At 36.5% G+C, this 12461-nt stretch overlaps 1 protein-coding gene across 2 annotated transcripts in view; it reads left to right on the forward strand.

The window, feature by feature from the left end:
• The window catches only part of efna4 (ephrin A4), a 50411-nt gene that overhangs the window by 25821 nt on the left and 12129 nt on the right, over nucleotides 1-12461 (forward strand). For both annotated transcript variants that reach the window (XM_079893930.1, XM_079893931.1), the window contains exon 2: nucleotides 7027-7322. In XM_079893930.1, the coding sequence (XP_079750056.1) occupies nucleotides 7027-7322 (296 nt within the window). The remainder of the gene's footprint in view (nucleotides 1-7026; nucleotides 7323-12461) is intronic.

Raw genomic sequence — 12461 nt, forward strand, 5'->3', positions numbered from 1 at the left:
GTTGATCAATTATCGGGTCCATTTAGCAATTATGTTGCGGCGTACAGTAAGACTGAAGCGAGATTGCGTAGCTCATTTGGTATGCGCGCCTTGTCGAGACTGCTCTGTATTCCTCCGCCGTGGTTGTGAAATTGTTCATGTTTTAATTATTCTCTTTTATAAAGGGATCAAAGGTGCTGCTGGCAGGGTCGGCCCCTATTTTCATTCATGTTCGCGCTCCGGCGTGTACTCCCACACAGACTTTTTTTTTTTTAGTTTTACTATGAATATGTTCTATTATTAAAACCGTGAAGCGCTTGCTGTAATGGTATAATGACTCCAGTTTGGCTCCAGCACTGCAGGATTTAATCAGACACAATATATGTTGTAGCTATTATATGGATCTTGTAGGATAATTTACTGTGTCTGTGTTTAATCACCTAATGATTTAATCATTTAAGATCTCATGCCTCTTTAGTAGTTGTTCATGCACAGCAGGTTTGTGTAAAAAAAGGAAAAATGTATATTTTCTTTGTTAAAGGGATGGTTCACCCAGAAATAAAAATTGTCATCATTTACTCACCCTTATGTTGTTCCAAACATGCATGACTTCTGTGGAACACAAAAGGTGATTTTCTTTGAAGAATGCTGATTTGTTTAATGTTGAATTGACTTCCATTGCATGGATGAAAAACACTGAGACATTTTTCAGATTACCTTACTTTGTTCCACAGAAGAAAGTCATACAGTTTTGGAATAACACGAGGGTGAGTAAATGGCAGAATGTTTGTTTTTGGGTGATTTTTCACTTTAATTGAATTTATCATAGTTCACTGCGTATTAACTGCAAATATCAATATTTGCTGAGGAAAGGCCTGATAATTTAAAGACCATGCAGCATTAAATAAATGAATAAATACATATGTAACCTTAACTTAATTTATTTACTTTTACCTGATTTGAATTTAATTTTTAATTTATTTGTTTTATTCATATTTTAATATTTAATTGTATTTATAAATGATGAATTATTTATTTATAAATATATTTAATTACTGAGTAATTTTTATTTATTTATTTTAGGGCTGGGCAATGATTAATCGCGATTAATCGCATCCAAAATAAAAGTTTGTGTTTACGTAATATATATGTGTTTACTGCGTATAATTATTTTGTATATTTAAATACACACATATGCATGTATATATTTAAGAAATATATGCATATATATATACTGTATATAATACTGTATATATATATACATAATTTATATTATAAATATAAAATTTTTATATATAAATAACACATTTTTCTTAAATATATACATGCATGTGTGTGTATTTATATATAGGCTACAACATAATTATACACAGTACACACATATATATTATGTAAACTCAAACTTTTATTTTGGATGCGATTAATCGTGATGGTAACTAACTAGTTTGTCAGTCTGTCCGAGGCCTGTTTGCACTGGATGCATTCTTTTTATTACGCCTTTCCCATATTAACTTGTAATTAATCACACAGAATTAACACATTAAATTGACAACCCCAGTGCATAAGTCTATGAAGTATCTATCATTCTTCTTCAGTAAACTGTGAATTCTTCTTCATTATTATTGCATTAATGCATTCACTGAAGTGTGTCAAGCCCAAGTCCATGACAGATCTCCGTTCGAGGGAAGCAGCCGCATTATCATCCTGCTGAATATGACCATGATTACCACATAGTTTACAGATCCCCGTGCTTGTTCTCTCTTACACAGGGCATTTTCATTTTTCAGACTATCTGACAGAGCCAGACACTTTAACCTCTCTCTGCTGATTGCTTTATGTCCTCTGTCCCTTATATCTCTTTCTCTCTCTCTCTCTCTCTCTCTCTCTCTCTCTCTCTCTCTCTCTCTCTCTCTCTCTCTCTCTCTCTCTCTCTCTCTCTCTCTCTCTCTCTCTCTCTCTCTCTCTCTCTCTCTCTCTCTCTCTCTCTCTCTCTCTCTCTCTCTCTCTCTCTCTCTCTCTCTCTCTCTCTCTCTCTCTCTCTCTCTCACACCTTTTCACTCTCAGTAACCCTCTGTAAAGTAAAATGTAAATGTATGAGTACATTTGCCAGCTTTTAGTAATGTGTGTAGGAAAGTGGAGTCATTGTTCTCAACTTTAGTTGTCAATTCAACTAAAGCTTTTATTTACTTGTGTACATGTATTTGTGAGTATGTGGGTGCATTAATTGAGATGTGTTATGCAGCTCGGGGGTGTTGAACACAGCGCAAAATTGATCAGAAGGCCTTGTCTGAGTTACGTTTGACTGACTCCTGATCGATTGGGCCTGTCATGGAGATTGATCACCAATACTCAGTCATAGCTATTGATCAGCTTGCCGCTCGAGTCGCTGCACGTGTGGAGGAGGAGAGGGAGCAGTAAACACATTTCCTTCACCTCTTTATTGCACTTTCATCTCCGCCACACTGCAAAAGAGTCACATGCTGAGATTGGAACCTCAGCTACTCATAATTATCGTTGTCTGCAAATTATAGCGGTTTGAATATTATAACTACGGTATAATGCTGTCTGATACTGTCAAAGTTCAGCTCCAGCACTCGCATTTCCAAAATGCAGTAATTACACGATTTAGTCTTGCTAACCTATTTCTCCAGAAGGTTTAAACATCTAAGGGTTCAATTCCGCATGCAGACTGTGGTTTTACAGCAGCTTCATCATAATAACTTTTACATTTGAGTAATTACAGTGCATTACTCCTTGTCTTTTTGAAATTGGTTTGAATTGATCTCGTCATTTGTCTGGTTAGACCAATGCAATCTCATGGAAATTTGTAACCATTTACGTTTTGGTGAATTGGTGGCTAATTCATATGAATTCGTACGATCTCATTCGCGCGTTTTCGTTTGATCTGCTTACGCCCCAGTGATGTGTATGTTTAGGGCTGGACATTCATGCTTAGTTTTTTTCTAACAATCATATGTTTTTATACGATTCTCATTGTACAAATTCATATGAAATCGCCACATTGTAACATGGTTAAGGTTTCCTGTGAGATCAGGTTGGGTTACACTTGTAGTTCAAACTTACTGAACACCTATATAACGGAGATGTTAAATATTTTAATTCATACGATTTTCTTCTTTTTTTTGTATATTTATCATCCTGAATTTTGAACAGTCATTATTCCAGTCTTCAGTGTCACATGATCCTTCAGAAATTATTCGAATGTGCTGATTTGGTTCGCAAGAAACCTTATTCTTATTGTTATCAATATTGAAAACAGCTGCTTCATATTTTTGTTTAAAATGTTATCCATATTTCTTTCAGTTTTTGTTGAATAGCAAGATTTTGAAAAAGCATTTATTTGAAATGGAAATGTTTTGTAACATTATAAATGTCATTACGGTCTCTTTTTTAATCAATTTAAAGGTCCCGTTCTGCGTGATCCCATGTTTCAAACTTTAGTTAGTGTGTAATGTTGCTGTTAGAGCATAAATAATATCTGTAAAATTATAAAGCTCAAAGTTCAATGCCAAGCGAGATATTTTATTTAACAGAAGTTGACTACAAAAAACGGCTCGATTGGACTACATCCCTCTACTTCCTTCTTTAATGATGTCACTAGAACCGTTTCTTGACTAACCTCCGCCCACAGGAATGCTCCCTCAACTCTACTGGCTACTTGCGCACTTCTAATAACTTACTGTGTTTACTCAGTTCTTACGGTGATTTTCTGAAGTAAAACTGACGCTTCATCTTTTGTGTGATGTACAATAAACTTTATTAAACTCATCAGTACATGTTTGATCATCATTCAGACAGCAGACTTGTAGGCTATTAATAAATAATGGATACATAGCCTACAAGCAGATGACAAATACGTTATAATAACCGTAATTAAACTACTAAACCATACCTGTTTCATCTCTATACAGCACTCTGACTCTGTAGGCATTATTGTCCGACTCGAAATGAACGCCGTTACTGAGAGTTTCTGATATTATCATCATTCCGTGAGATGAATTTTTCCTGACAGACTGAGCGCGAGCTCATGAAGCTCCGCCCCCTGTGTCGTCCAGCAGCACCTCATTTGCATTTAAAGGGCACACACTGAAACAGCTCGTTTTTCTGAGCCCCAAAAAATGTCAATTTAAACATGCTGTAAAAAATGATCTGTTGGGTATTTTGAGCTCAAACTTCACATACAGACTCTGGGGACATCAGAGACTTATTTTACATCTTGTGAAAAGGGGCATATAACGGGACCTTTAAAGCTACACTTAAAGGACAATTCCGGTATTTAACACTTTGAGTCTATTTTGTAGTTTGTTTTGGATGAACAAGAGTGGTGGACAAAGAAATTTTGTCAATGGTTCCTGTCGCGACTTTTTGACTATTTTAGAATTGCCCATGACCGCATTTGAATGGGAGTCAATGGCCATGCACAAACATGTCCTTAAAACAACCCTTAACGTTCGTTTTCAAAACTGTGCTACTCACCGAGTGGTTAGTGGTGTTCGTTGATGTTCCAAAACAAGTAGCGGAGCGAAATACAGTTTCTGTCGTGTTTTATTTGCCATTTTGGCAAATGCAAATGCAATGCAAATTCAGGTGTTTAATGCATCCTTGCTGAATAAAAGTAATTGTTTCTTTCAAACAAAAATATCAAAGTTCATTATGGGTGTTGACATTTTTGGCAAAAGGGAACGAACAGCATAGCCAGCCAAATTGTATTAATCGGTAAATTCCCCCTTTAATGATTAAGTAATATCCAATGCCACTCTTTAATGCAATTAAACATGAAAACTGATCCTCAGATTAGATTCTGAATGTATTATCCTGTGAAAAACAAGAGGAAAGGTCACACAAACTCCATTTGTTCTGGTCCAGTGTTCATTTATTCAACTATGACACCATAGATGGTCACAACATGATGATGGTCCCTTCAAATGGGCCTAATTGATGAAAATTACATTAGCTTGACAGCTAATTAGCAACTTATAGATGTCTCGTCACTGGCCAAGCTTGCAGTATTTGTAAATGTGACGTGCTGTCAGATCTTGAATGAAGAGATGATCTTTATCTTGAATCACTGTTGATGGCTCGATATGAAAGCTCATGGAAAGATGACCTCAGCCACACCACGTCTTGTATTTTCTGGCTTCTGTAGTGAGTTTACACCACAGGTATTGAGGTAATTTCTTAACTAGGGCATAGACTGTGGGACGGATACCTAGTTTACTCTCTAACTTTCTCAGTGTCTTCCTCTGCACTCCATCTGCCTCAATCTGTTTGGCTCCCTTGCTCTTTATGTCTCTGGTCTGGAGTCTTTCATTAGCCTTTTTCCGTCGTCTCTCGGTCCACCCACTTAACTCAGGATAACCCCCCTCCTCATTCTTCTGCCCATGTGTGTTCTCCTCCTCCCTTCTTTCCTTCTCATACTTCCTCTGCCTCCTTCGCTCTGTCACTTCTTCACAAAAGACTCCCGGTGACAGACCTGGACCGGCCGCCTTGCTCTCACATCCTGTCTCCTCTTCTTCTCCTCCGTGGCCTCTTCTCATCCCTCGCTCGGTTCATTCTCTGGCACACACGCACGTTTGCAGTGAAGAAAGACCAATTAAAATCCATCTTGTCTTCTTGCTGTCTCCCGCCAAACTCTCTCTAGGGCCACTAATTAAAATAGAACCCTTTCTTTACCTCCCTCCATGTGTCTGTCTCTCCTCTCTGTAACCCTTCTCTCTCTGAGCCCCTCACCTCACTTCCTGTCTCGCTTCATCTCCGCTGCTCCTTTGCTCTGGTTCTCACCTGTTTTTCCACAGTCTGCAGTTCATTAACACTTCTTCAGTACCTGTGAACTATAAACTTTCTTTCTTTCTTTCTTTCTTTCTTTCTTTCTTTCTTTCTTTCTTTCTTTCTTTCTTTCTTTCTTTCTTTCTTTCTTTCTTTCTTTCTTTCTTTCTTTCTTTCTTTCTTTCTTTCTTTCTTTCTTTCTTTCTTTCTTTCTTTGCAAGGGGCAATAAGCATTGTGTGTATGTTTTTAGGATTTGTACTACAAGTTGGTGGAATCTCTGCCAAAATGTAAAGAATTATGGGGAATAAATGAAGTATGATGTACACTGTATGACAATGAATTGATTTTGATGTTTTTTTTAAAAAAAGTATCAGTTTATTTGTTTATGTAAATCATTTGTAATTACAAGTCTTTAGTAATAATAAAGGTGAACTTGAGAAATCCTTCCTTCCTTCCTTCCTTCCTTCCTTCCTTCCTTCCTTCCTTCCTTCCTTCCTTCCTTCCTTCCTTCCTTCCTTCCTTCCTTCCTTCCTTCCTTCCTTCCTTCCTTCCTTCCTTCCTTCCTTCCTTCCTTCCTTCCTTCCTTCCTTCCTTCCTTCCTTCCTTCCTTCCTTCCGATGGTGTCTTGTACACACTTCCTTTTAAAGTCAACAGTGTGTAAACAAATGGGAAAGTGATTTATTTTTTTACCAAGCCCCTTAGGGCCATTCTATGCTAATTCTTCCCCTATTAGTGCAACTTGACTTTTGACTTTGTGTGTGTGGAAGAAGAATGAAACTCTCACTAATTAGCATGAAGCTGTTATTGAGAGCCACGGTCCGTATCTGGTGCTGTGTGAATGTTTTGACCTGCTGAAATCCTCAGGGTTTCTCTTTCCTTTCAGTGTTACTGTGCAGTATCACTCGAGTAACATAAAACTTGCTTAATTTAGCTTGCCTACCATTAATCTTTATTTTACAATTCACATTTTTGCTGCATCCTTCTATCTGTATCATCAGGTACTAACTACATTTTTGTCATGTTAAAATATTTGTTTCTCAGCAGTGACTGACTGCTAACTCTTAATAATATTCCACGAAGCGGCCAAGCGAGCGCCAATCCAAGCATGATTCAGTGCAGATCTTGCTGACACGTCTGAAATCTGTTCTGTGGACTTGGAAGAATGCCATTTTTAGTGATTGTGGCCATGAATTTCTCTCATGATAGAAATACACCCTCTAATAGTCCCCCCCCCCCCTCTCTCTCTCTCTTGCCCTCAGGTTAACAGGAGATGATTACTCTGTCCAGGTCAATCTGAGTGATTATCTGGATATACTGTGTCCCCACTACCCCGCTGACCACCAGTCGAGTGGACCTGTGGAGAGTCTGGCTCTCTACCTGGTGGCTGAGCGCCAGTTCAAGGGCTGCGTGGAGACTAAAGAGGCCATTAAGAGATGGGAGTGTAACCAGCCGTACGCTCCCTATGGCCCTGTCAGATTCTCTGAAAAGATCCAGCGCTTCACACCCTTCTCCTTGGGCTTTGAATTCCTGCCCGGACACCATTACTACTATAGCTGTAAGTGAGCTGCAGTGTTGGAGAGCATACACAGAAATGTCAATCAGGGTGACAACATATAACAGTGAATGTATACATTTACACTAAATATACCTTACCATTCTAAAATTTGGGGCTGGTAGGACTTTTAATGTTTTTGAAAGACGTCTGTGATGATCATCAAGGCTAAATTTATTTGATCAAAAATGCAGTAATAAACCTGTTATATTGTGAAATATTATTACTATTTAAAACAACTGTTTTCGATTTGAATACATTTTAAAATGTAATTTATTCTTGTGATCGCAAAGCTAAAATTTCAGAAGTCATTACTTCAGTCTTCAGGGTCACATGATCCTTCAGAAATCATTCTAAATGCTGATTTGCTGCTCAAGAAGCATTTCTTATTATCAATGTTGATAACAGCTTAATATTTTAGTGGGAACCTTGATACAGTTTTTAGGGGAGTAATGGATCGTAGTTGATCCATACGGACCAGGCCCCACGGTTCGGAGCGCATGTGATTCGTGGATTAAATTGCTAAGTTTAACCATCATATTGTGAAAGTTTGCATGTGTTAAGTCCTGTCAATTTAAACATACAAGCCATTTTAAACCATTTTAAAAAATGTATACAGTGAAGACTGCAGTGTTTTGCAACTATGTGAGTTTTGTTATCCGTTGCACCCCTAATTTTTGTAAAAATAATTTTTACGAATTCTTTGATGAATAGAAAGTAAGCTAAATACAGCATTATACAATTATAAATTGTACTGTCACTTTTGATCAATTTAATTCATCCTTGCTGAATAAAAGCATTCATTTCTTTAAAAAATAAAAATAAAAAACATATACTGACCCCACAATTTTGAATGGTTGTGTATGGAATCTAAAAAAGGGATGGTTGATTATGATTTCACTTTCTTAACTTTAGTTAGTGTGTAATGTTGCTGTTTGAGCATAAACAACATCTGCAAAGTTACAACGCTCAAAGTTCAAAGCAAAGGGAGATATCTTCGTTTACAGAAATCACTTTTTAAGGACTACAACAAACGGCTGGTATGGACTACACAAGCTTCCTCCCGGGTTAGTGACATCACGAACCCTAACATTTACATAAACCCCGCCCCCGGGAACGCGATTTATAGATTATCATGACAGAATATGCTAATCAATGACTAGAAGAGAACTACACATAAGCTACCTAAATTCATCAACTAACCATTCAGAAATGTCCTGTTGCATTCTACATGTTGTCACTTCTTCTTGAGTCTCTCCATCATTGTCTGAATCCAGTTTGAACATAAGTCTAAAAGTTTTTGAAATTTTCAGTGTATGTCTGTGTGAGTGCTCTTGAAGCTCCGCCCTCTGTGCTGGGAGCAGCAGCTCATTTGCATTTAAAGGAACAGACAAAACGGTGCGTTTTTGCTCACCCTCAAAAAGTGACAATTATAACATGCTATATAAAAATATCTGTGGGGTATTTTGAGCTGAAACTTCACATACACACTCTGGGGACATCAGAGACTTATATTACGAAAAGGGCATTATACCACCCCTTTAATCTAGTTGCTACCTGGTAAGCAGGATTTGGAATGTGTTTTTTGTGTTATCTGCTTGTGTATCTTCCGTGTGTTTTTTATTTTATTTTTTTGTATTTTTATGAATATTTATGAGAACATAAGTGAAAATGCTCATTTTCTTGCCTTTGGCGCCGCCCTCATCCTTCTCGCCTCTTCTACATGAAGCCCAAAAAGGAAGGAAAGATGGTCTGTGGCCATAAAATTACATGACAGTTTTCCTGTTTTTTACAGCTTTGGTTTCAGGCCAAAGCTCTTCAATTCCCTCCTCTTATTTCTTTCTCTCTCTCTCGTTCTCTCTCTCTCTGGGTAGGAAGTCATACAAGGCATTTTTAATGAGTATGTTGCAAAAAAATCCTGAAACTCTAGAATTGAAGTGAAAAATGAATAATATAAATGTATCTTTTAGTTTTTATTTATTTATTTTTTACCAGTGGTCAGTGAAAGGATGTGCTTAACCTTTAGAAAATGTTGACGTTAACCTCAGGAGGTCAAATTAAATATAGGGGCTGTTTTTTTTTCCCTATTCATTTTACATGAGATTCGCAAGTGTTGCTACACTGTTACAGTTATAAGCAGTGTTATGTCTTTTGTAATGCAGTAAAAAGGCTGTGCACAAAATCTAGTCTAAATTATCAGGGTTTTGGAAATTAAATGGTTATTAAAGAATAGTTTCCATTTGATTTAAATAAACATAAAAATATAGTTCTTATGATATTATTATTATTATCAATTAAGTCAAAATTACGATGTTGGATTATTTTAATTGTTGGATGCAATCCAGAAGGTCAAGACCAAATTCACAATGAGGGTATAAGGTGCATACAGACATTTGATGTGTTTTGAACTAGCTTTATTTAGTACTAAATTAATTTTATGTTAGATAATAGTAATAGTTTATCTTACAAAACTAATTGTTTTTATAATGTTTATTTATTTATTTATTTATTTATTTATTTATTTATTTATTTATTTCTTTATTTATTTCTTTATTTCTTTATTTATTTCTTTATTTATTTATTTATTTCATCTGTTGCTTTTAAAATAGTTACTTTGGGAATTTACCATATTCAATAAATGTGCCACAATCAGAAATGCTATTCTAAAGAAATAGCATGATGCAGCCAATAATGGAAAGAGAGTCAATTTAGGAATACCAAAGGGGCTTTTGTTTTCATATGGTTCCTATAACTATTGGCATACACTGTGCGATTTTTAGAAAGGTTACCAACTCACACTGTATGAATAGATAGCATGCCATATAAAGCCAAAGCTCGCGATTTATATGCTTACACAATACGGTCCGTATTAGTACCGTCGAGCTGCGACTTGACTACTCGCGCTATAAGTGTGAAATATGCACGATAAACCCCCATGCCGGGTTGCGCCGATAGACCATGATATCGTGTATTTAGAGATATTGTCAAAAGCATCAGCTATTGATATCAAGAGGATTAGAATTTCCAATTAATGTATTAAATGATTTTATCATTATCATTATTATTATTATTAGGGTAGGCGTACTTTTATCAAATTCATATTGCAATTCATTTGCCCCACAATAATTTAATAGCTCACCACCACATAACCGACACACTGTGAGGATAATAAAAGATTAGATAGATTATCTTACTACTCTATTGATTTAAAAAAAAAAAAATATTTAGGTCTATTATACATCTATTATACATCTGTTATACATCTGTTATACATCTATTATACATCTATTAAAATTATTAACGTGCTGCGTAACACGAGAATGAACCTCACTGGTTCTCACGCATCAAGCGAACATGATTGAGCTTCTGTTTTTATATGTATATAAGCTGTAATACGTTTGAACACTTATATACCATTCTAAGCATATGTTGAAGTAGATTTATCTCTAGTTGTCTCTGAGAGAATATGCACCATTAATGCAGCATCAGATGCCGAAAACTCCTTTTTTACTTTCACTTTCTGTATAGTGAATAATTGACTGGGGTTTGAGACTTCTTCACCAGCATAACTCTCACGCAAAGTTTGCACATTGCTTTTGTGACATCCACTGAAAAAAAATTCCAATATTGCAACGTGACATTTTTCTTTAGCCTATCACCAATTGCAAACTGCAAATGTTCACCTTTCCAGTGAGAATAAATTTAAGTAAATATAAAATAAATTAGTAAATAAAGTGAAAAGTGAAACCAGTAGGCTAAATTAATGATCAAGTAAATTAATAAAAGAGGTGCTGTTGGCTTGGGAGATGTGAGTAATATGGAGGTAAGCAACAGTAAATTACTGTGAGTTTGATAGCTACAGAACGTATTGATATCCCTCTTTTCATTTTCTTTCTTGCTGCATTAAAGATGAAATGGTTTAACTTCTGTTTTCGCACAGGTGCGGTGAAGGAAAAAACACTGAGTTTAGGGTAATTGGTTCGTAGCTCTGCTTCAACTGTCCGATACCCTCACGAGGGACGAACAAAATTTCGGACGTAGATGGGCCGACGTCGAGGTCCAGCCACTTCACAGCCAATCACGGTGTCCTCTAACTTCCAGTTATTGAATGCCTCACTTAAATGACTTCACTGGCCAGCTTATGTCACTTCAGAGTCTCTGCTGGCATGAATGCAACCAGAAAAGTGGCCCTATGGGAAAAAAGTTTTCAGGGGACCGCTCTGGTGGCTAGTTCCTATAACTGAGGTCCTTTAACTACCCGGTGCGAAAGCCCCTCAAGTAAACTAAGAACACAAAAGCGTGGCATGATGGAGTCTTATAAGTTGAAGTATAGTAGTCAAAAGGGAGAGAGAGTAGAAGAAGAGGAAGGAGTCTCCTTGAAATAAAGAGTGGGACAACAAAGGCCTAAGAGAGGGTGGGAAAAAGAGGAAGAGACAGAAAGGGGGGAAAGTATCTTTACATAAATTACAGCATTGCTGACCAGGACAATAGAGCATTGTTCAAGCATGAGAGTGTATACACAGCACAGAGCCTTTGTGTCAAACTTCACGAACCCACCCCTACCCTGATATGGTGTGTGTGTGTTTGTCTATTGTTCACTTCAAAGAAAGCGTAACAATGTGTCTGTCTTTTTAATTGTTTAAGCTCGATCCTGTAGCTGAAAACAAGGGATCTGTGTGTCCGATCTAAATTCAAGTTGTAGTTTGAGTCGTTGTGTGTGTGCATACAAGAGCATTTGAGGGTAAAGAAACAGAAGAGATGACTACTAAAGAGTCGTGCTTTTAAAACAAACTAGACTTTAATACAGGAAGTACCTTTAACACTGACCCTCTCATTGGCTGGTTTCCTTTTAGATTGACAACATGGCTCAAGTTTTGCACAAACTTGTGAAGTTTATGCAGCTTGAGTGTGACTGTCATTAAATCAACAGGACATGGGTCAATGACATGATTTCTATTTATTTATTTATTTAAAATAATTTTTACATACAATTAATACATTGGCTTAAAGATTCTGCTTCTATAATGAGCATGTTTTGCTTTCTGTATTTAAATTAATGTAACTTTCAACAAAAAATCTTTTATTTCTTAAAAAAATAATAGAAATATATAAAATATTGTAACACTTTAGTTTAGGTCCAAT

Source organism: Squalius cephalus (assembly GCF_949319135.1).
Source record: "Squalius cephalus genome assembly, chromosome: 15".
Lineage (NCBI taxonomy): Eukaryota > Metazoa > Chordata > Actinopteri > Cypriniformes > Leuciscidae > Squalius > Squalius cephalus.